The following is a 25,722-nucleotide window of genomic DNA, read 5'->3' on the forward strand; positions in this document are numbered from 1 at the left end:
CAGCTTATAGTGGATTGAATTATGTTCCCCTAAAACTCATGAAGTTTGAATTGTGTCCCCCAAGTTTTATGTTTTAGAAAACTGGTCCCCACTGTGGCTGTTAGGATGGTGGGAAATCCTATTATGGTAATTGAAAGGTGGAGCCTTGAAGAGATGATTAGATTGTGGGACCATGCCGTAGTGAATGAATTAAAAATGGTGGTCAGGGGCGTGGTTCTGAGGGCTTTAAAAGGAGAGAGAAAGGAGAGTCTGTCTGTCTGTCTGTCTGTATCTCTGCTTCCACCATCTTGCAATGTGAGACCTCTGGGTCACTGTCACCATCGCTAGATGTGTTCTTTGGACTTGGACTTCTGAGCCTCTGAAACTGCAAGCAATAAATTTTATTTTTCTTTATAAATTACCCAGTTCTAGGTATTTTCTATAAGCAACAGAAATGGACTAATACACTGCTCAAGGACTCTGTTACTAAGTTGGTCCCTTTGGAATTTGTAAGTGGTCAAGAGTCACACACCCAAGCGATTCCTTTTGAAACGACATTAAACTTCTAGAGAGCTTTGACCTCCCACCACTTACTAAGTGCTCATCATCTGCCAGGAGCTGTACAAAGTGCTTTCAGATGTCTCATTTAATCCTCACAGCAACACTGTAAAGCAGGTATTATTATCTCCATTTAACAGATGAAGAAACTGAGGCACAGAACAACCTTATCTGTTTTCTAGGAAGTGCTAAATGTGGCATTCCTGTCTGGCAACATGTGAGCCAGAACAAGTGTCCTTAACCCTATGCATGTAAACTCCATGTCTGAAAAATCATGTAAAAATTATGTGACAATCATGTGATACATTTATGTGATAAATAGGCAAATTTAGGACTGCAGTTACCATTAGGGAGGGAGGAAGAAGAACAAAATTAGGTAGAAAGAGATGTAAAGGGAGCTTTAACTTTATAATATTCTGTAAAATTTGTAATATTTATAATATTTAATTTACAAAAAGCAAATAAAAAATGGAAACAATTTATAACAAAATATTAAGATTTGACAAAGCTGAGTGGTCAGTATGTGGGCATTATACTATCTTTTATTGTTCTCTGTATGCCTGAAATGGGTCATGAAATGTAGGTATAAAGGAAAAAAGATATTGCAATAGTATTCTAGCAGAGCTTTACGTAGTTTTCCTTTCTAAGTTCACCTCATGGATTTTTTTTCCTACTTTTGTTCTGTAGGTTTACCCCAGCATTTTATTAGGAAAAATTTTAAACATACCGCAAAGTTGAAAGAATTTTACAGTGAACATGATATATCCACTATGTACTACATCCATAAAATTACTTGCAACTCTTTCTTTTGTATTTCAATAAATACAGAGCATGCCAAGGATCAGAATGAGGAATTCTATGGGTTTAAGACTAGGTTGCTCCAGAAGAATCTGAATGCCTTTTTATTTAATCGCAATGTGGAAGCTAAAAGTCTCTTGGTGCTGCTTCTACCTGGAATCAATAATTCTGATTGATTATCAATAATTCTGAAGCAGGAGGCAACAAAATTATTTGTTTCTTTAAGGATGACATGTCCTAAAATACAGTATATATCTATAGGTTGACAAAGTGTGTTGGAAAGAAGTCTGCAAAGATGTTTCTAAAGGCCTCTTACAATATTTTTGCATTTTAAGGACATTCAGGTTTTTTAAAACCTGGAGGCCAGCAGAGAAAAATCCCTACGTTCCTCTACCATTCACTTCACACATGGGGTGATTTCACTGGGAAAATTTCTATTATTTATGTGTATACGACTTCATGGGCCAGCAGTGAGGAATCACATTGCCAGAGTTTATCACTCAGCATTTGATAATCTACAAACACCATGTGAGATGAAGACCTTAATAAACAATAGCCCTAGAGTTCAACTGTGATGTAGCCAAAAAAACAATAAGCACAGTTACTACAAAAAGTAGGCATGTTGCAGTGAGAATGATTTTAACTAGTCATTGCACTGAACGAGGTATCCCAGTGCAGCAGAGAGAACTGTAGCCAAAAAACAATAAGCACAGTTACTACAAAAAGTAGGCATGCTGCCAGTGAGAATGATTTTAACTAGTCATTGCACTGAACGAGGTATCCCAGTGCAGCAGAGAGAACAGGGCCTTGGGGTCGGAGGCCTGAGACTGAAGCCAGTCTCTACTGGCCTGTCCACTGGCCTGTGAGGAGGCCATGGTGACCTCCCACAGCCCCAATTTCCTCAAGTGCAAAGTAGAGATCACCTAATGCGTAACCCAGACGTACTGTAAGAGTCGAATGAGTTAACACATGGGAATGAACTTGAAAACTTTAAAGTGCTCTTCAAGGTTTATTTTTCAAAATGTATCTTTTTTTTGTTTAATGTTTATGTATTTTAAAGCTATTACTTGTGACAATATCTCACTCAGTTCAGCTAGGCACCCGACATGCCATATGAGAAAAACTGGTTTCAGAGTCTGATTCTGGACTAGGTCCCTGGTCAATTTGAACACAGAAATAGATTCCCTAGTGGCTGAGGGGCAATTTGTCATGAGTTTGAGAAACTGCCAACCTCTTTAGATTCCCACCCAGGGTCTGTCTTTTCCTCGATGTTGGCTTATGACACATTTCAGAAAACATAAACAAATGTTTTCACTCTCTTTATGCATGAAATGATTATAGGCTGATACATATTTAGCGAATGTTATTCCTCGCCACTCCTCAATTGCTGTTCTAGCTTTATTGTTCATTCTCATTTCTACGTATAATTATTACATGGCTGGAATCTTCATTTTTTTTTTTTTTAACTTAACATTATAACTCTCCCATGCTATTGAAAACTCTCTGCAAAAATAATTTTTCAACTTCATGATTTACTCATTTTTTTAGCACTGAATGTTTGTGCTAAAACATTTTTTTATTGTGCTAAAACATTAAAAATTGTGCAAATTTTTTTAGCACTCATTTCCCAACTTTTTGCTATTTAAAAAAACTTTCTAATGCACAAAGTTTTAAAAAAGATGGTAGCATTTGAAATGTAATACAGCAAGATAATTTCTGGGTATAAGACATGTCTTTTTTGTGCATGTCTTTAGATTTTTTAAAAAGTAGTCTTGTATGACTTAAGACTTCTCTTTTAAATTATTTTCATTTCTATAAGCATAGATATATAGAATTATCCAATATATACTGCTGTATCTTCTTCACATTTAATCAATTTCACGACAAATAAGGTATGAACACATTTAAATGGCTGTAGAATGACTTAAAAATCATAACATACTTGAGATTTTACTGATATTTAGTTGCAACAAATGCCATAGCAACATTTGGAATTACCAAGGAAAACTGGAAGTGTTGACTGAAGGGTTATTTATCTGTTCTTATCGCACAGCTTAGTAAAACATTGTAATAAGATGAAAAATGAAAATGCCTGGCACACAGTAGGGACTCAGTAAAGTTTAGTTTCCTTTCTTTCCTACTAACTCATCTTCCTGAAAACAGCAACTTTGTTGTTCAAGGTTTCATCATTTCCAGATGCCTGCTCTTCAAATGACATCCAGAGTAACACACACTGATGTCATAAAGCCTGGAATTTCTGGTGGGAAATCGGCAGTAGATGAACTCATTGGATACAAAGATCCTGTTTTCATGTCAATATCCTTAGTAATAAAATATGAGGAAAGAGAGGAAGTATAACATAAATATTTCTCACTAACACAGTCCCAATTTGTATTGAAGCAGATTCCCATAAACTGAGGTACCAGTTGTTTTTCAAGAAGAAAAACAAACAAAAAAGAATTCTTAAGTGAAAAAAATATCATTAAGGTCTGAGTTTTGTGAAACGACTATTTCTATGTCACTACATTTTTCTACTATCTGTCCCTATGGAACAAATGTGCCTTATAGGAAGAAGATGGTCTGGAAAATTCTTGTCATTTTATTTTGTAGGTATTCTGATTATTTTACACTCCACTTTTCATATAGTGATTATTTAAGAAAAATCTATTTGTAAAAACAAAAGAATATGTTCAGTGATCACCATCCCATTCTTTCAATGTTGTGATTTTTTGCCCTTCTACTTTGTTGGCTGTATTTTCTGATGGTCAATAAGTAACAAATAGATTACAAATGATGTGAAGTCCCCCACTCCATTAGAATCGGGATTCCAGCCCGTCTGTGACGGGGAAGGCGGACAGCACAACACACGCCCCCAGGGCTGAAGACAGTGGTGGGAGATGGACAGAGAGTAGAGAGGTATGGTGGAGAGGCTGATCATTTAGCGACATGTGAAACTGATGTTGACTCACAATTTCACTCAACGTCATGTGGACGACAGGCAATTGTTGAGGCGGAGCACAGAGGACAAGGGCCCCACAGACAGGCTCAGTGGGCTTGCACCATCCTAAGCAACTCGGTGCTGGCCTAAATGCACATGTCCTTCTAAAAAGCAGCTGGGCCCACCCTCCTTGGAAGACATTTGATCCTCTCCTGTAATTCTACCATGCCCCTGAGGAGGGGAAGGATCTCATCCTACCCCCAAAGAGATTATCAAATGATTCCTTCCAGCCACAAAGTTTGTTTCCAAGGGACATTCTCATAAATACAATTTTCTTTTTGTTGCTGTTCTTTTTCACATTTTCTTAAAAAAATCTTTAGTGAATTTATAGCTCTTGCTCCCGTAATGGTCAGTGCCATTTGTAGATGCATGGCTGTCTTATTGGCCTGACTCTTGAAACAGGAAGTCTAACCAAGACCTGCGCTGCGGCCTCTTCCTCCTGGACCGTGAACATGGTGGAGGTACAGGTGAGTTTGGTGACAGCCTGCCTCAAGACCTAGTCCTGCAGGTGCTGTCAGCAGCCCCTCCCTCACCACCATGATCAGCTCTGGATCCTCAGTACCTCCACATATCCTCATCTGTTTTCCCAAGATGGCCAGTCACTGGATAGTTTAAGACAAAATGGCTCAGAGTTGCCTCAAATTGAAGTCAGAACTCCATGAACTCCATATTGGAAGGGCTTTTGCAAGGGGGACTATCCCCCAACATGTCAGAAGATATTCACTTGTTCAGAGAGCTCAGACTCACACAGTACACATTACATCATCAGTAGAACCAAGAGAAAGTGTCCCCTGTCACATGCTTCTAGGTGTAGATAATTCATGGTTCTTTGATTTAGCCTGTGTCTGTGCTTTCAGGACCGGGTTTCCACATGTCCTTGCTTTCATATTTATCAAAGCTTTCTTGCAAGTAATAATGCATTCTTATAAAGAAGCACTGGGCTGTGCTCTTATTATCCAGAACTTTTTGACACCAAAATAAACCATCTAGGCTTCAAGAATGCTATTCTTCTGAAAAATTACCAACTGATTTATAACTCTATACCAATCTATGCCAAAAAATCATAATCGGATTCATAACAGTCAAAAACTGGAGACAGTGCACATGTCCAGCCATGACCAGATGGGGGACAAAGAGTGCTGTGCATCTTGAGTGCAGGGGTGAGTTCTGCTGTGTGGAAATCACACTCCAGCAGAGCTGGAGGAACAAGAATCATGAGCTGCAACAAAACAAAACAAAACAGAATCTAATCCAGACTTGTCACAGAAAATCTGAGGACATCTACTTGAGAATCATTGTGGTTAAGTTAGAAGTCAATTCAGAGGGCTCTACAAGTATATTTGCCAGACTTCAGTGAGTCATTTCCCCTTCAATTATTATTTTTTTTATAAAAGAGGCATTATACAGACTTCTGGGCTATAAAATTCACACCACCAGAGATGTTCAAGCATATTCACACCAATTTGGTGACCATCGTTAACAACAAACGGAAGTGGCTGTCTTTAGCCCTAAGAAGCACAGGCGGAGGACCAGCTCGGGGCTGAGTGGATATGCTGGCATGAGGCAAAGCCACCGTGGTCACAGCTCTGCCCACTGGGAGCAGATCCATCAGACAGGAATCGACACCAGAATTTCATGTCAGGACGCCTGCATTATGGGAGGTTTGTGTGACAAAAGAGGTGTGTTACATTAGACTGAAGCCAGTGACTTGTGTCCAAATCTCTTATTCCTTAGGCCCAATCTGAACAGTACTGCCAGATCAATCATACTAAAACCTGCTTGCAGGCTTTCAAAGGCTCTCAAGGTCCACAGAAATAAACAGCTCTGAGCTTACATCCAACCTTCCTTTCCCGGCTTTATCTCCGTCCCTTGGTCCACACTGGAGTGTTCATGGTTTCTTTTCTATAACCTGAATGTTTCTCTCTCTTGGCCTTAGTTTGTGTTCTCTTTGCCAGAAATTCCCTCACATGTGCATTTCTAAACCCCATGGCTGGCATACAGAGATGCTCAATACCTGCCTGTTGAAACCATGCTGGTCTCAATTCCATATGAAGACACATGCTTCCCAAGAACTGAGTGGGCGTGGCCTCCAACCACAGAGAAAGTTTGCATGATGCATGTGGTGGCTGGAGGGTGACAGGGGCCCACTTGTTCAGGACAACAGAAGGCACACGTGAAGTACCAAAGACAATGAGGCTCAAAAACAAACCAACAAATGAACTGAGAAACAACCCCAATGACCTAGAGGAGGAGGGAGGTGAAGGCAGGTGGTGGGCTGGAACTACACTGTGTCTAGGCAAAACTATCTTCTCAACGTGGCTTGAGAAATTCAGTTGGTCCAGCTATATCACTGCCCAAGTGTTTGAAAAGAAGGATGGCTTGGTTTGCTTTGAGAAAAATGCTTGTAGTTACAGGTATGTGTGAACTTGTGCTGATATAAAGATGTGTGACAGAAACATGTACACTGCACTGCACTGCTGCCAGCTTCCACACCGGAGAAACCGAAGCTGCTGTGCTTAAAAAGTCTGCCTGCAATCCCATTGCATTATTGGTCACAAAGAATAAAGCATAGGCCAAGCTTTTCAGCCACCAGACTCTATTTTATAAAGAGAAAAAAGCAGTGAAATGTAATTTCTTTCTCTCTTTATGGTGTGTATGGAAATCCTCCCAAAATGACAGAGGTGAAAGTGATGCCTAAGGCCACGAATACATTTTAATAAAAGAAAAAAATACAGTATTCTCTTATTTTATAGGAGGTATGGTACAGATAGCTTCCAGAGCACCCTCATCATGTGTCTTAGGAGCTAAAAGTAAATTGAGCCAGTGTTGAAGGGAGGGCTCTCAGACAGCTGTGACTACGCCAGCCACATTTCCAGCAGACACAGGCTGATTCTGCTTTCCTGCAGTGCTCACCCAAACTGTCTCATTCAAACAGGAAGCTCACAGGACAGCTGCCGTGGTAGACGTAGCTCTCCCCCACGCATAATCACACTGCACCTTACCTTGGCTAGGCACTAGCGGGACCCACACCTCCTTTCCCTGTGCAGTCCCAATCAGGCAGAAGAACTTTCTTTGCACTGCTGACAAGTCCTTTATTTGCCACAGAAAAATTCAGAAAACAGAGACATTGTGACTAGTCCGAAAATATTAGAAAAACAGTTTTGCCCCTAATACTCAAATTGAATTGCTGGAGAACAGTTTATATGTAGAAAATACTACTCCTATGGAGCTGTCAAGAATGTTGGAACTAGGGTGGGAATAGAACAGGTTATCTACTAATTCATTGAGCCTGCTAATCAAAATTGCCAATTAGACTCAACTCAACAGGAAGTTTCCTATATTTTATTTGGACTTTTAGGCTCTTGGGTACTTCTGAGATTGTCTCTGTTTTGCTATGTATTAATCAAATATGGAGCAGTTGTGTAACTAGCAGACAAAGTTTGACCCAACCTGGTTAGCAGAAAAACTGAGTTTGCAAGCAAGGACTTCCCAAAATAGCTAAATCTTGTCAGGATAAGATGGTATACGGAAAACACAACCAGAAGAGGACCATTTTACTGTAAATCAGTCTACTACAGACAAGCAAGGACTTCCCAAAATAGCTAAATCTTGTCAGGATATGATGGTATACGGAAAACACAACCAGAAGAGGACCATTTTACTGTAAATCAGTCTACTACAGACTGATTTTTATATTGTCAAATTTTGGAAAAGATTAAATTGTAGCCAACACTGAGAAATGCTTTGTAAGATAGCCTTTTTAAATTTTTTTCCTCCCCCAGTTATAATGGTCTGAAAGAGTTAGGGCTGGAATGAATTGTGTTCTGGTAATAAGTTTATTGTACACTTGGAATGTATACTGGTATATGCAGCTAAAAGGATTGTGATATGCAGAACCTAAAATAAAAAAGAATTATCAGTCCAGTAGGAGTTATTTTCACAATAACCTCCATCTGCTATGTCTCTTTTTAAATCAGCTGAAATATGTTTTAGGGGTGACATTTGTTTGCATTAACTTCTAACTTCTTATGGTTCACTAAACCCTAGATTGTGATATGAATATAAACATTTCCCAAAGAGGAGGAATTCCCATCTCAGATGGTGGCTGTACTAGATGAACTTAAGAGTCCCATTCTTCCTCAGCTTCTAATTTTGTAGTATTATTTTAAAAGTATGTATTGATTTTGAAATCAATTACAGATAAGTGAATTAGCAAGAGTTTCCAAGAAGTGACCATGGCAGGAATGTTGGAAAGGTTTGAAGGTGATCAAAAACAGTGCTGTAGACAGCAAATCTTGCTGAATAACCAATGCATCTGTTGGATTGGTCAGAGTAAAATCAAATGAACCCCAGAATAGCTGCCAAAACAAAGTCCACCCACTGGAAAGTAGTAAAAACTAAAAATTTAGGACAACAGATGGTATAATAATAAAGTGCCAAAGAAGATGAGGCTTAAAACCAAAAATACAAACAAACTCCAATAATCTTGAAGAAAAAGGACTCCAAAACAATACAGCCTCTGCTGCGTCAAGTCACCCTGTGAGCCTTTGCCACCTAAGATAACTTCTCAGAGCCATTTACAAAATGTAGAAACGATCTCACACCCCAAAGGCCTTGATTCTCATCACCTAGCCCTCACTCACTCCACACCGGCTCCTCCCTCAGGCTCCTAGAGATCCTTTTCTCAGAACTCCGCACTTCATTGAGGTGTGTCTTATCTGAGAGACCTGTGTTGACCACACTTTATAACTATATAAAACAGAGACAATCTCAGAAGTACACATGAGCTTAAAAGTCCAGATAAAACATGGGAAATTTCCTGTTGAGTCTAACTGGCAATATATACCAGTTCCTACCTCCATCATTTTCTATTCCTTTAGCCAGCTTATTTTATTTTAAGGATTTCTCATTCTTCACACACACACACGCGCGCACACACACACATGCTTGATCTCTTCCCTTGTACTAATGTAATATTCACATCCCATGAAAGCAGGGATTTTGTATGTTTTATTCTCCACTACACAGCCAGTGCCTTGCAGGCACACGGAAAGTGTTCAAAAATACTCGTGTGTGTTTGTATTTGTGTATATTTGTAATATCCACAAAACACTCTGAAAGTTAATTTTCTCAATCCTTTCTCCTTGAAAATTCTTGGGCACCTAATATTCAGCAAGGCACCGTGCTAGGCAGGTGGAGTTTGCCAAGACACAAAGTGACAATTTTTACCAAGGTGTTTCAGTTGACTGCAGAATATGACCACATAGGCCACAGCTCAGTTTCAATTTGATGAATACTTGAATGCCTACTATGTGCCAGGAACGTGCAGAACTTCAGAGGACAGACAGAAATCACTCTCCAAGAATCATGGCCCTCAGTGAAGACGTTGTGGGAAAGCACTTCACGGAAAAGGAAAAAAAAAAGCAGGACCTGAAAGAAAAGGGAAGGCTTCTGAAAAGCCAAGAATCTCATGTGAGGTAAAAGACTCTAAGAAGAAAGGCTAGTTAGTAGGAGCAAATGCCACAGAGCTGGGAAGCCACGTTATTTGTGATGGAGAAAAATGAGAGAAATAAGAAGCTGTTAAGAGCCGTACTGTGGAAGGGCTTGAATCCTGAATGACAAAGGATTTCAAACAATGTTTCCTTGGACGGGAAGAGGGATGGAACAGAGGGGATGGGGGGGGTGCAGAGGTGAGGTATCAGTGTTCTTGTTCCCCTGCTGAGTGGTGACTTTACAGTATTCATCATGTTATTAAAAACAAGCAAACAATAGCATTAAAAAATAAAAGAAGGCCACGCATGGAGCAATGGAGAGAGCACGTCCTGAATCAAGGACTAGGATTAATCCAACTCTGTGCATCCAAGGTCGAATAAGTAAATATTCGGGCAGATTGCGTAGGCGCTTTGGAGTCAGACTTGGGTTTGAACTTTAGTTCTGCAAAGTCACTTAACTTTGCTAAGCTCCAGTTTGTTCAACTACAGAATAAGTACACCTACCTTGAAGAGTTTCTGTGAGGACTGAAAAAGATCATGGAAGTAAAGTGGCGATAAACCCCCATAACAACAGTTAACATTTACTGAGCACTTTATTATATGCAAGTCGTTATTTTGAGTGCTATTCATGCATAATGAATTACAGCTGCAACGCCCGCTTGCTTGCTTAGCCTTAATGCTCCTCTCTTTTGAAGTTGTCAGACAGCACATCTCTGTTACTTTCAGTTGACACGTGTCCAAAGTACACATCTTTTATGCAGAGTTTTGTATTGCTGACTAACTTACATGATTCTATTCTTTCCGTTTTCTCCAAATTACTGGCATTTTGGCAGTAATGAAATAGTCTATTCTGAAAAAGGGGGAAGAAACCAATTACATAGTGAGATTTAGATTGTTTAGAAAATGATCAAGTATTTTTCTCTTTTAATCTTTAAAACATTTAATACGTATTCTGAAAAAAGGCATAGAAAAGTTGGACATTCTGCTATTCTGAAAACAGGCATATTTTTAAGCCCTTAAATAAGCACACTATGAGAGGGGGTTTCCCAAAGTTTTAGGCTTCAAGCCTTGTTGTTTTCTCACTTTTCTTTTGCCAACGAAAATGTTGTTTAGAATTGATATTGCACAGCGAACAGCTGCAGGTCCTGGCTGAGTGTTTTCCTAGAAATACCAGTTTGGGAAAGAATTTCCACCCATTTCCCTCTCCCATGAGCCGTCACATTGGCCCAAACTTACTCCTCTCAAAGATCATGGTCCAGATGTTTATCAGGACAGTCAAGTGTCTGGGAAACAATGCCAGTGTGGTATTTCTAGCTGTTGGTGAAAGGAGAGACCATTTCTGATCTACCCAGAAGACGACTGAAGCTCCCCCTAATCAAGGCAGGAAGACCCCTCACTTCAGATTCAGGGATGCAGGAGATACTGTGTTGTCTCATGAGAGGGGACACAGGCAAAGGAGACATTGTTCCCCATGACATTCAATCCTGGAGTGGTCTGACAGAGCTACTGTGGAGGCAGGTGGAAGACATGCACTGTGTTGTCTCATGAGAGGGGACACAGGCAAAGGAGACATTGTTCTCCATGACATTCAATCCTGGAGTGGTCTGACAGAGCTACTGTGGAGGCAGGTGGAAGACATGCACTCTGGCTCTGTGGGAAAATTAACAAGAATCACCTGAAGATCTTTCTAGACTATAAGGTCATTGAGGATTCTAATTTTTGCCTCTTATACAAGTAGCACAATGTCTTTCACTTTTGTTGAACTGAATGAAAGGAAACAACACTGAAAACTTATACTATTATACTATTACAGTATTGTGCCGAGCCCCTACTAAGCCTAACACAACACTGAGGTTTTAGGGCATAATGAAAATTATTTTCCCCTAACAAGTGAAGATCTGCCATTATGGAGGATACTCAAATACAAGCCCTTTGGCTTATAGCAGCTATCTAAAATAAGTTCTAAAAATGTTTCGAATAGGCACAGCAGAATAAGTGTATATAATCTTGAAAAATTATCTTGAAGGATAACACTGTTTTTTAAGTGTAAGTTCTAGTATGTTTACTAGACAGTCATTTGTACATTTGGACACCTTATCTGTATCAGGTGCTGTGCATTCAACTTGAAGCTCTCGACCTATATATGTAGTGGCTTCATTCAAATGCAACAGGCTGTGGAGCACCTGAGGAGATGAGCAGACAGACGCCCACTTAAAAACCTCCAGCAGCACCCCAGTTTAAAGAAGAGAAGCCCCAAAGAAAGGATGCTGTCCATGCACCAGCACTGCAAATGCTCTGAGGAAGAGGCATCTAGCTACTTAGATTAACTAGATTTCATCAGCCCCAAAACTTGCAACTTCACAGCACCTTGATCACCCCTGCAACAGGAGCCCAAGGTGGCTGGGACGAAATGGAGTTATCTTGCGTCTGGAGCATGATTCCAGCGGCAGGACTTTCAGGCTCAATGGTGAAAGGGATGTTGTCCTAGCAGGCAGCTGAGAAAAATAATTCTGCAGAATAGGAGGGGGCCCTGTATCGGCATCTCTCAGATCTCATCGTGGATGCCACTGCCTTAAACTGAGCAGGTGCAGTGGAGATGTGCAGAAATCATGTTAAAATGGATGGTAGCAGCAAATCTAATAAGGCCTGGCCTCAGATTTTAATGAGTTCATAGTTTAGTGAGATAATGAGGCATTACCTATGAATCTCCCAGCAATACTATTATACAGAGGTATGGACAAGTGCAGGGCCTGGAGTTGGCATGCTCCACCCTTCTACAGGATGTGATGTTGGAGGAAGTGATATTTGAGCTGGGTCTTCATGAAGGAGGACAGTCTCACACAGATTGGCTGCAGTTAAGGAGCCTGAAGACTTCTAGGAAACTGTTGTAAGATGAAGCTTTGCATAATTCTCACCATCATTAAAACTTGTGAGCTGCCTGAAGTTCTTTTCCCCTGTGGTTAAACAGAAAGCATAAGAACCAGATGGTCACAGTGTTTGGTGGAGGCTGCAAGGTAGCAATTCTAATTCCCTATTACTAACTGTTGGGGAGGCTGTATTAGTTTGCTAGGACTACTGGAACAATGTGCCACAAACTGGGTGGCTTAAACAACAGAAATGTATTCTCTCATAGTTCTGGAGGCCAGAAGTCCAAGATCAAAGTATAGTGTGGTTAGTTCCTTCTGAGAGTCATGAGGGAGATCTGTGCCGGGCCTCTTCCTAGCTTCTGGTGGTTGCTGGCAATCGCTGGTGCTTGCTGGTGTGTAGAAGCATCACCCCAATCTTTGCCTTCATCGTCATATGGCGTTCTTCCTGTGTATGTCTATGTTCAAATTTCCTCTTTTTATAAGGACACCAGTCAGAAAGGACTAACGTACAGAGGGAACGTGGCACTGCTGACACCTAGATTTCAGACTTCTAGCTTCCAGAACTGAGACAACAGATTTCTGTTGTTTTAGACTACCCAGTTAGGGGTACTTTGTTACAGCAGCCTTAGGAAACTAATATACTAAGGAGATATTTTATAAAATATGTCTGATAATTTCCATATATGAAATTTTTGCCAGTCTGTTTTCACTTTCTTCTTTCTCATGATTTTTGCTAATGACACTGTTTTCTTTTGCTTATTTATTTTTGTCTGTGAGTTGCTTGTTTTCCTTGGGAAACTGTAAGAATTGTTTTTGAAATCTATGATGAAGGTGCATTCTTTCAGAAAAGATTCTCATTTCCTTCTACCACAAACCTGGGGGGTGGGGGAGGGATTATCATCATCAGCCTGGGAACACTTTAGAAAAATTCATATGGCTTTAGGTTTTTTCTGACCATTTAAATTGTACTGTAAAACCAAAAAGGGTAAGCTTATAGTTACAATTCTTGGAGACAGGCATATTTTCTTGCATTCTTCTGGAGAGGTGGGGGTGGGCAGATTTACTTCTGCGGGCAGAGTCTTCCTGGAAGGAGTCTCTCATCAGACTCTCCCACTTGTTTGGGCTCTAGCTTTTGTCTTCTGTCTAGACTGCTCAGGCCTTGAAAAAGGAGGCTCAAGTTTACCAAGTTTGGCAAATGGCTCAAGGGCAAAGCTGTTTAATAGTTCACTTGATTCCCTGGGTTCCTGCCCTCACTTAAATTGGGCCTGTACTTTTTTATTACCTTGTCATTTTGTTGATGCTTCTAAAATGATTCTTAAATTATTTCATCCAGTATTTTTAGTTGTGTTAAGTGGAAAAGTCAATCCCAATACCAAACCAACCCCATTCCTGGAATTCCCATATACAGTCAATCTAGAAGTCCTGTAGATGTCCTCTGCAAATATTCATGAAACCCATGTTAATATTCTAGCTCAGGCCACTGTTAACGTCTGACCTAAACTATTGCAGCAGCTTCTCCTCTGGTTTCGCTGCTCTAATCTTATCTCTTCCAGCCTTTTCTCTACACAGCACTGCAGGGGCCTTTCCAGATCACATCAGGCCACTCCACGGCTCCAAATGCTCTACCAGCTTTACATTCCTTCAGGATACAGACCCAATTCCTAAGCAGACTCTTGAGGAGCTAGTTCTGGATGGCATCTCCAAGTTTACCCGCTTCCCCTGCCTCTTTGCTCAATTATGGGTAATTTTCCTTAAGTTCTGTAGTTTCGTACCTTTTTTTTTTTTTTTTTTTTAATTGCACAAGCAATTTTCTCAGCTTGAAATGTAATTTCCCTCAATTTTAAGTCTATGGGGTAGGGGGGAGTTCTTTTTAAGTAAGTAAACAATTTGATCTAAATAAACACTGAAAGTGTTCCACTCTTCACTTAGCCCTTACCTGGTTCAGGAGCCTTCCCTGGGCGGGTGCTTTGCCTGAGTTACCCAACACTTCATGCAGCAATGTTAGACCATAGACTTGATGCGAATAGGATTGGGTTTCTACACTCATTCCTTATGGAGACAGTACAGACCTCTACATTATTCTGCCTTCATAACAGCAGTAACCTTCTCACCAGAGAATACAGAAAGAGCTCCTAGCTCTGCTTATGCTAAATGAATGCTTCAAAATGTTTTTATACTGAGAGCAAGTATGTGTTTCCATGCATGCGATGTTTAACCTCTGCATATGTTGGGGTGTTCTTTTGCATTAGATCTAAAATGAAAGCATTCCAGGTTGTACATTAGGTGCAATTGACTTAAGTCTAAAATTACATAAAATTTCTATCATGACTTTAATAACATGGATAGTTTTGCCTGTTATTTGTTATGAGACCAACAGAGGGAGCAGGGTGAGTGTTATATGTGGATCTGATACTTATATTCTTGAGTAATACTGTCTCTTGCAGTTTCTTGTTTTGTTTTAATTTTTATTGCAGTCAAGCAACACTATCTAATCTATAAAGTAAAAAGATAATTGAAATATGCATCAGGTTCTGGGGGGAAGTACATAACTTTTTATTTCTGTAAATACTCTACTAGAATAGTCTTTGGGCTTTCAACAACATTGCTGAATTTTATTTTTCCTTGAGGGAAACAGATGTCGGGAACTTGGTACCTTAATATCACTATAAATGCCCTCTCTTTACAGTCTTTATACAATTTACTTTCTTTTATTTTCTCTTTTGTATCAGTTGTTCTTTGACTTTAGATCCTTTCCTTGAAATGTGATACTTTGGGGAAGTATGGTTTATCATTAATGGAGTACCAAACGAACTGGGATAGTATTTAAGAGAAAAAGTGGAGAGTATACATATTAGATTATCAGGAAAGGTTTGAACCATCATTAGACAACTAAGATTCATGAGGGGACAAAAAGGACACAGAATATTTTATAGAAGTCAATGCAAACATCACCTCCTTTTATGCATAATATTATAATTCTGATATAACTGTTAAAAAACCACTTTTTGTACATGTAATGCCATAATCGAGCCTAATTTCCCACAGTAAGATTTTTTCATATTAAGTCAGCCAGATGGACTAAAATATCAAAACAAGGTCATGTGCTTTTTTTAGTTCTTTGACATAAGCAATTTTATTTATGTTAACCTGTAACCAAGAGAGATAATATATCTTAATGTAAATAGCACATATGACATTTTACCTCTTTTAAAAAAGGTTTAACAATAATTGAGATAAAAATTATATAAATTTAGATTAAATGAAAATTATCCTAGATACCATTTATCCACCTTCAATAAAATTCATAGTGAGGAATATAGATATTTCTTTACTCAAATGCTTATAACAAAAAGACAACATATCTTCAGAAGCAACAGAATTTGAATTCTCTACAATTTTGATGAAATGAATTTAGGAACATTTAACGTAAAAATTATAACTAAGAAACTCACCTGAAAATCTCTAATAAAATACTGTGTTAGTCAAAGGAAAGGTTTTATTTAACTTGACACACGTCATGGGTAAAACAGTAATCACTGATATCAATCCACTGAAAAAAATGTTTAGCATTTCTTTCTACAGGGAGATAACAGGACACAGAATTACTGGCAAAAATATTATCAGGTTAGTGTACTCATCTGTTATTTGACAATTTCATCAACTGCCTTTTTAAAGTTGTGACCTGTATCTTGACCTTTTGGGAATTTTTTGGATGGGAAGATAAAATATTCCGTAAAAATATTTAAAAATGAAACGGCATTTGAGATAACTTTATATAACAGGAGAATTATATAAACTAAAATAGTCCTAAAAATTCAAGGAATTTATTGTGAAATCTTAAAATAGTTACCTGGCTATTTCCCAAGTTTCTAGTAAATAAAAAGCTCTTCCTTCAAAGTTCTTAAAGTTACATATGATATACATTGTGGCTTTAAAGTATAAATGTTCTTTAACAGATGCTACGCTGGTTCTTGGCAATGCAAACTAAAAGATTCAGGAATCTTTTAAGCTTCTTTAAAATGAAAAAAAACCCTGTCCTCTCTTATTTCACAGTAAACTCTCAAGTCAGAATGAACGAGTACTTGTTAACCTTTTTAATTTAACTCAAATAAGAATGCAAAGCACCTGAGAAGTCACATGAACAATAAAAACTTTCTCATATTGTTACTCAGATCCTTCCCTCAACAAGAGCCCACTAATAGTTTCTGAGGTTCTGTGTCAAACAGAAGTTAGACAGTTGCAAGGAGAAAGATAACTGTGAGACAGGGCTCCGGTGGCTGTACTTGCTTACTCTATGTACAGCGCGGGTGAAAACACGACGGGGAATGCAGGGAAACGGCTGTTCCCAGGAAAAGAAACCGCCTGCAAACACATCTGGCAAAGGGCTTTTTCTCCTCCTTTGGAAGTCAGATACTTATTTCAACAAAGTATCCGTACATTACCTCAACTTTTACAAAGGTAAATTCTGTGGAGCCCAATGCCCAATCCTAAGCAGAGGACACTTAATTTGTGCAGTAACTATGTTGGGCTATTTTATGTCAAATAATGCATACATATTTAATTGCAACTAGCACAGGAAATTGTGCTAAACTAGGCATCGTACTTCATTTCAGGAACTGTTTTTATTCTAAAAGATACATCATATTCTTCCAGCTATCTACGTAGGATGAAATTAGGCAAAGAAAAGCAGAAAAGAATTGTTAAAGACAGAAAAATGGAAGTGTGGATAGAATGTATACATAAAGTTTAATTGATGCATTTAGACAATACATTGGATTTCCAGGGATTCTGTCCTAAGCTAGTAAATAATAGTTTGATTTCAGGGCTGTATTAATGAACGGGTTTGTGTACTCATAACAGCAGGATGGACCCTGTTCACAGATGCCATAAGTTTGTGATACTGCAGCAGGCACTAGTGAGCTTCCATGCAGGACCTGGAGGCTCCAGCTCAAGATGACGGAAGGCCACAAAGGGTCTTTGGCAGCAAAATGGATTGTGTCACTAGGGATGTGTGTCTGTGCTGCACAGAGGTGACAACTAGTAATAAATGGTGATTCTTGATCCTCTCCAAAGGAGTTTGAGTTTTGCCATGTTAAAATTGGGATAAAAATTACTACTTTAAGTTCTTCTTAAATTCATCACCAAAGGCATAGATACACTTGGTTGATGGAATTCTTGTCTTCCCACCTCACCGAGCCTCGGTTTCCTTATTTGTTACAGGAACAAAAGCTACCTTATGTTTATACACATGTATGTTTATACTTTTCTTCCTTTTCTTCTATCTTTACAGTAAGTTGGAGGGGTTTTCCTCTGGTACTTTTTCCAAATCCCATGTCTGGGAATTATCTTTTACAGCATTCCAGATTCAGGGTTTAATATTAGTTCAACATGATGAGCAGTTCTGGAGTGCTAACAGTCGATGTGCTAACGTTTTCTCAAAATGTCTCTGGACTGCTCTTGTGGTTCTTTAAGTCCAGGTCAACATATATCAAAATGGAGTAGAAACGAGGCATATAAAAGGAATCATATAAGGTCCTGATTCAGAAAGCTAAAAAGTCTTTTTTTTTCTTTTTAGCCATTTGTGGCTGCTTTCAGAAAGCTAAAAAAAAAAATTTTTTTTTTTTTGCCAGTTGTGGCTGCTTCTGTAGTTTTCATTAATTACTACATACAATTTTTGAGGGGGAAAGGAGTAAAAATAACTTTTTCTCTAACAACAGTTTTATGTCCAGTGAACTTCCTAACGGTTTTCTCTGTATACTGAACATTAAGTTGTATATACGAACATGTTGACTGATTTTACTTAGCCAATTTTAAAAGGCTGGGGATAGGGTGGGAGGAAAGACCGCCAAGATGTTTCTAAAGGCCCTCCAGTTCTACATGCCAGGCTTCTGAAAGTCCCAAGTGTGCCCATCTGTCTACAAATGGCAAAAATCAAAACAGTGTCTTAGCTTCATTTTTTAGGGTATTTCAGCACTGACAGTTCCTCATATACCAACACGGCACTTTCCAAAAATTAAGGGCAACTTGGCTGAATAAGCCTGCACCAATCATTGCCTCCAAGGCCAACAGGCAGTGATGATGTGAGGAAAGCAGACTCTGGCTGGGTGGGTCATGTTGAAGAAATCAGGCCTGAGACTGACTCAGGAGGTATTGCCCACACCTCATAGAAAACAATCCCAGCACGAACTGCTATAAATGCAGGGGACCCATGTGCCTTTAAGTGCAGCTCAGTACTTTCATGTATTTTTCAATTAGACAGGTCTCTTTCAGAGTGCACACCTGCAGTATATCATGGGGATTTTATCAGTTGGGAAAGCGATACCACCTTTCCCCAGGTCAGGATGGTGGTACCACTCCCACCCCTTGATTTGTTCAACGATATAACTCTGGTTAAATACTGATACTAAACTGGCTCACCAGCCAATAACAGAAGTCACGTGGGCCCACTTGCAAATTCTACTTGGCACTTCATGGTGTGGGGGCTACCCCACTTTGCACTGATTTAAAGTTGGCATCCTTTTCTGGTTTCTGGCTTCCTGCAACACCATTTAAATGTAGCAAAATGTCTGAGAGAGCTGTACAGATTGCTCTGGGTGACCTGGGGCATCTGGAAGGTTGTCATCTGTCTGATTCCATGATTGAGACAGCAGCGGATCTGTGGCACCAGTGACCTACACTCCTGGAGGGAGGCACAGACAGCCCACAGTCCACAGGAGATCTTCTGGCTTTTGCCCATGTTCCTTCAACAGGGCAAACCAAAGTTCTTTGTAATGTTGATCTCTTTCTTTTTGGGAGTAGGTAATTGTGGTCTTTTTGGTGCCATTAAACAGTATAATGAGAACTCAAGACAGTTCTACAGAGAATAAATGGGAGCCTCTGAAATTTCAGCTGATGATGTATAATACGGGGAGAAAACAAACATTATTAAGAAAATAAGCAGCATCATGCACAGCTGTTCAGCAGAACTGTTAGGAAAATAAAACTGGTTGGGCAAGCAGGCAGCTTCTGGGGAGCCTGTAAGAATATCTCTCACAGCCTCATTTGCCTTAAGCTATCCTGTCAGCAAGTCATTGAAGAAAACCCAAGATCTCTGAAAATGAACAGCTCTGAGAACCACAGTCAAGCCTCCTTATCCACAGGCCAGGGTGGAAGGAATTGAGAGCTACCAGTTGTGTGTTTACTAAACAACCACAGGAGGAGAATCTACAGATGAGGGCAGGAGGGCTGGCCAAAGGCAGAACCGAGCCCGTCTTCCCCCAAACCCGTCTCCTTTGAGGGTCTCCTGCTAGTCTCCCAGTCACCCCTGTGGGTGGACATCATGCACATCCTCAGGGGCCACTTGTGACAGTCTGGTGTGCAGCTCTGCCTACAGAGAGTGTCTCTGCTGCCTGAGGTGGGCCCTGAGCACATGCGGTGTTTTATTCTACCCTCATACGTACTTTTCCCTCGCAGGCACTGCATTTACATCCTGCTTCAAAGTGGCACTTTCTCTTGGGGCAGATGTTCCTGCACCTTTCATAAGCCTCTTTCCCTGGTCCATCTCACGCTTCTCACTAGGCTGTGAGCTGCAGAGTGGCCTCACTGACCACTTCCTATTCCCCCTACAGACACCACTCGGTTCTAACTCAGAGGTCAGCAAACTATAGCCCCTGCCTTGTTTCAAATAGTATGTGAGCTAAGAATGGTTTTTACCTTTTCAAATGGTCGAAAAAAATCCAGAGAATATTTCAAGACGTGAAAATTACAAAAAATTCAAATTTCAGTGTCCATGAATACAGTGTTATTGGAACCCAGCCACGCTTTTTCACTCGCATGCTAATGGCTGCTTTTGTGTCACAACAGCAGAGTTGAGTAGTTCTCACAGGGACCCTACAGCCCGTGAAGCCTAAAATATTTACTATCTGACCCTTCACAGAAAAGGTTTCTGGTCTAACCAGAGCTTCTCTTGACTCTCTAGTTCCAATCATTTCCATTTAGGAATCTGCAAGGAGCTGCCCTTCCATGTTCTGATCTTTAGAGATTAGATAAGGACAGTGTCCATTCACCTGCATGCAAGACTAGAGCTCCCCAGGAGCAACATCAACTTCCTTCTCTGTGCACTCAAAGTTCTTCCTCTTACCACGTCCTCGTTATTTATGGGTCTCTCTCCCTCAATACACTATTTGCTTCTTTAGATTGGAACCCAGTTGTGTTAATCTCTTTGCCCAGTGACTAGCAGACTGCCTGATATAAATAAAACTGGTAGACAAGAAGTACTTGTGATACATCCTCTTCCTGTTTCTTCTTTTTAAACCACCCTATTTGCCTGAAAGACAACTGATTTTTAAAACCAAACATGCAATATTAATACCTTATAATATGCTTTTTTCAAACAGTGGATAAACTTACAAGAAAAAATTTACATCCTATTCTACTCCTTCACATTCAATCAGAGAATAACATACTATTTGATGGTGGAAGAACTGATTTCCATTTAATGGAAAGTGCTTATAAAGAAAGGGAGCTAATATTCCTAAATAACATTTACTATTACATTTTGTCTTCATCCTAAAAACCCTACAAAGAATGATCTCTATTTTACAAGTAGGAAAACTGAGGCTTAGAGAAATGAAGCATTTGCAGGAGGTCACACAGAACCAGGATTCTAACACAGGATTCATCTCTGATCTAAATGCTTTCCTCTCTGGTTCTTTGCCTGAATGGGTATATTTTCTTTAATTTGTTCCTTTGGTGGAAACCGTATGCCAGGATCTTGGTGAAATCAAACTACCTCTTCTACTAAAGTGCCACTTCTCGAGCATGAATCCTCACTTTTCTGTACTACAGAAGAAGCTTTGGTAGTCTGGGGAAGTCTATGAACTCCTTTCTCAGAAGATGACATCTGCTACTTTATTCAAATATTCAATAGCAGGATCAAAGCATGGGTCTAACAACATTGTAGTGCTGAGTATCAGAGGTAGCTGAGACATCAATAATAAAAATATCTACAATTTCTACTGATGAGAAAGTCACAGATATTGACAACTGTTGTTTGTTAACTATACTTAGATAAAGGAAATGCTGTATTTCAGTTACAGCTTAGTGACAAATAAAGATGTATATTTTTTTCCTGTCCAAGCTCCTGGGCCCATGAATTCCATCCATGGACGTCCCTGCTCTAGAGGGAACTTGGGAATCAGCCCAGTAATAGGATGGATTTTTTAAAAGGTTTAATTAGGTCTCCTGAAAACAGATTCCAGGAAAACAAAATTCACTATTCAATTGCCATATTCACCTGTGAATTAAAATCATAATTCTTTAACCCTCTGAAAGTTGGTCTTTCATAAAATAGACTGAATACTTGGGTTTCACGGGTAGATGTGGTCCATTAAGTCATGTACCCGATATTCTACCACTCACTGAAAATAATACATCTTGTACACTGAGATATAAATAGATCTCGGCAAAGGCTGGAAGTTTTTTTCCTGTGTATATTTAGGCTGGTGAAATAGCATATTATTAATCTCTGAACTAAGTTTTAGTTACTGAAGGAAGTAACTCATAGAATTTACAGAGCCATAGAATTGAAATAGATAACTCTTGAAAGTTAGTTCAACTCCTGAATTTTATAGGTAAGGACATAGAGGTTAATTAAAAAGGGGAAGTGATTTACCTGAGTCCAAAACTGAGTGGGAACAATTTATTGCTAATATGTTACAAAATCATGAGATGTGAGGAAATCCTGATATAATAAGAAGTTGGTGTCTTCCTCTCTCAAATACTCTTATTTAAATTCTAATTTCTCTATCCATTATAATAATTTAATGAAGTGTTAATCAGTCCAGTATATTTTAAGTTTATTTTGAATACTAAAGTGGATACTTTGCTTAAAAAAACAAATATCAGAGCTCAGAAACTAATCTAATTTTTAAAAGGGAGATCTTCCTATCAAACTGCTTTAAAATAAAAATTTTGTATAAATTAGCTAACAGTTCAAAAATCAAGTAATACCAATGAAACTATTTTCCCTATGAGAAGGCAGAGTTTACAACAGCCAAACTTCTTTCTCTTTATTTGTAATAACAAAAATAAACTGAAGTCCTGACATATTTGTAGTATTTTTATTCCTAAAGGAAAAAACAGGAACTTTCATTGTACTTTAAAATTAAAGTTACTACCTCAGATATTTTGCCAGCTTAGCACTGTGAAATCAGTTTTAGACAAAAGAGCCCAACTGCTCTCTCTAGGAAATACTTAATTAGGGTGGTGCATCGGAAATGCCCAGGGGTCCCGTAACTGATCGGCTTTTCCCAGAGGGTTTCTGCAGTACATAGTCCTGCTTGGACAGCAAGCATTAGGCTCTGATTTTTCCTGCTGCCTGGCTAGTGACCTCCCTACAGGAAGATAACGGATAAACCAGGGGGGCGGAGCAGCTCCCTACACATGTCTGGCTTCTCTTATCAACTTATCATATAAGGAAAGGAAAGTGATTGATTTGGATACTGACACTGTAGAATCTGGGGAAAGAGAAACATGAAAGCGGCTCTCTAAAGCTAATACAGCCCTCCAAGTGAGCAGGACTATTCTTCCCACTGCGATCTGACAGTTGACTGTGTGCCTGGAGAGAAGACAGCATTAAAAACCAAGTTTGCTACTGAAAAAGGAGGAAAAAGAAGACTTTCACTGATGGACTTAGCCATGCCAGCATAGCCTTGAATTTTCCACAGCAGTTTAGGACTCTGGACTCTTATGTGCCTTGAGGTTTGCTAAACTGGTGGTTTATTACTCAAAGAAAGAAAGAAAGAATGTGGCAGATTGTTTTCTTTACTTTGAGCTGTGATCTTGTCTTGGCCGCAGCCTACAACAACTTTCGCAAAAGCATGGACAGCATAGGAAAAAAGCAGTATCAGGTCCAGCATGGGTCCTGCAGCTACACTTTCCTCCTGCCGGAGATGGACAACTGTCGCTCTTCCTCCAGCTCCTACGTATCCAATGCTGTGCAGAGGGATGCACCACTAGATTACGATGATTCGGTGCAGAGGCTGCAAGCACTGGAGAGCATCATGGAGAACAACACTCAGTGGCTAATGAAGGTAGGAAAAAACCAGTCCTACTATATGAACAATTGAAGTTACTAAGATCAGCTCGGTTTTAACCCCCCTCCCCCCCCAAAAAAAAATTAGAGCTGGAGAGAGATGACTGCTGGTACGCTAAGTGATTGATCATCTCTTTCATTCTATCCCAGGGTGTAATATAGTTATGGGGTGAAAAGTGAAAAGGAGTGCTTGGAAAGAATGCCAGAATCAATACAGAAAATCTTTACTAACAAAGTAGAGGATGTGCACTTCTCTGCAAAACTGGAGGGCAGTCTTGTTTGTGTAAGTAGTTCAAGCTCAGCCACAGCCATACCAGGGACGTTCTAAGCTGGTTGCAGGCATGTGTGGAGGCTCTGAGCAACTGCAGCTCCGGAGCCAGGAAAAACGTGACAATCATGTTAATGACTGATGCATAACGGATGGAGTCAAGTGCTTTACCAATTTCCTGAATTTATTTACAAAAATAGATTGTGACTCTTGGTAAATGAGGGGAAATTAAGTAAAGCAGACCTTATGTTTCTCAGAATCTCAGGGCTCTACCCTAAGGGTTTGTCATCTATAAACGGGTACGTTTTCCAAGTGTCTGACAGAGATTCAGTGCTGCAGCCCCTGTTCAGTTCCAAAAACCGGCTTTCAGCATGTCCCCACGTGGGGTGGTTATGCTCAAGTTATGATGGTCTGACCGTTTGTTCTCAGGGCTATGATGATTCCACTATTTCAGACTTTTTATAGAGTGCCTAACCAAAACAGGATACTGAAAGCTCTGTTTTTCTTCCACAAATGATCATTTTCACATGTAAACATGGGAACTATTCATACAAAACCCCAAATGACCCTGGAATTTTCTTTATATGGACTATACATATTCTAATGTTTGTTTAAACAAAACACGTAAATAACTGTAGATTAATCATTAAATATTATAATGATGACATTACATCACAATGCTTACACTGTAAAGAATGTGATTTTTTAAAGCCATATAAAACCTTCCGAAAGTTGGTAAACTTCAACAGTTTCCCTCAGAAAAGTATAATTATTTTCTCAATCTTTCATTTCACCATAAGCCTTTTGTTAGGTCCATTATCTTAATCTCAGAACAGATTTTGGCTCCTCATCTGTCTTTCTCATCAACTCCCTACCTTCAGAGAGGAAGTGATTAAATCATTACTTTGAGCCATGAGCCTAAATGAATGAATGCTCCCAGCACCACCAATTGTTGTGACAGCAGAATTTGCTTCAAATCAAAGAACAGAAAGTAACAAAAACTTACCTACAAGACCTGTCAGATATAGATAATGTAATATAAAATTGATTAGCAATGTCTTAATAAGTTCCTAGGTAAATTCTCCAGTAAGTTTCTCTACTTTCCTAAAAAGGTCACAGTGGTATGCCCTTTTTCAATCATCTAAAATTCATAGATGTGCAAATAATAATGCTAAACTTAAAAAATATTCAGTAACACAGGTTTGAATATTTGGAAGGCAAACTATCCTAAATATCTGCTTAACTCTAACTTCCTATTTGTTTGTAAATGGTCATGGTCATGTGTAATAACTTCTCCATATCTACTATAGCATAGGCAATGGATAACACAGCACAGTGAGGGATAAAAGCCACATCGTAGTAAACATCTTAATCTGCCTAACTGGAAAGTCATCTCCTAAAATAAACAGTCATGAAATATGAAAGAATGTTTTGCCAAATACAAGACTGCTAAATTGTATTTGCTTAATTAAGCCCACAGTAGGTATAACCCGAAACCCCACAAGCAAGGCTTATATTTCTTTTTTAAACTACCCCCTTCCTTTGGGTCTTTGAGACCCTACTGCTTCAAGATGGAAAAGAACAAAGAATTCTATATTAGGTGACCAAAATTTCTTCCTTCCCAGGCTCAGTGAGTAAATATTTGGACAGTAGCACGTCGGTATTTCAAAATTCCTTCTTTAGTTATT

The 25,722-nt window shown here is 39.3% G+C and overlaps 2 protein-coding genes across 3 annotated transcripts in view; one reads left to right on the forward strand and one right to left on the reverse strand.

The window, feature by feature from the left end:
* The window catches only part of MCPH1 (microcephalin 1), a 265,284-nt gene that overhangs the window by 46,445 nt on the left and 193,117 nt on the right, over positions 1–25,722 (reverse strand). The window lies entirely within an intron of this gene.
* ANGPT2 (angiopoietin 2) overlaps positions 23,014–25,722 on the forward strand; it is a 61,094-nt gene continuing 58,385 nt past the window's right edge. For both annotated transcript variants that reach the window (XM_008572051.1, XM_008572052.1), the window contains exon 1: positions 23,014–23,764. In XM_008572051.1, coding sequence (XP_008570273.1) covers positions 23,477–23,764 — 288 coding nt within the window. In that variant the 5' untranslated portion in view covers positions 23,014–23,476. The remainder of the gene's footprint in view (positions 23,765–25,722) is intronic.

Source organism: Galeopterus variegatus, unplaced genomic scaffold (genome assembly GCF_000696425.1).
Source record: "Galeopterus variegatus unplaced genomic scaffold, G_variegatus-3.0.2 Scaffold749, whole genome shotgun sequence".
NCBI classification, from domain to species: Eukaryota; Metazoa; Chordata; class Mammalia; order Dermoptera; family Cynocephalidae; genus Galeopterus; species Galeopterus variegatus.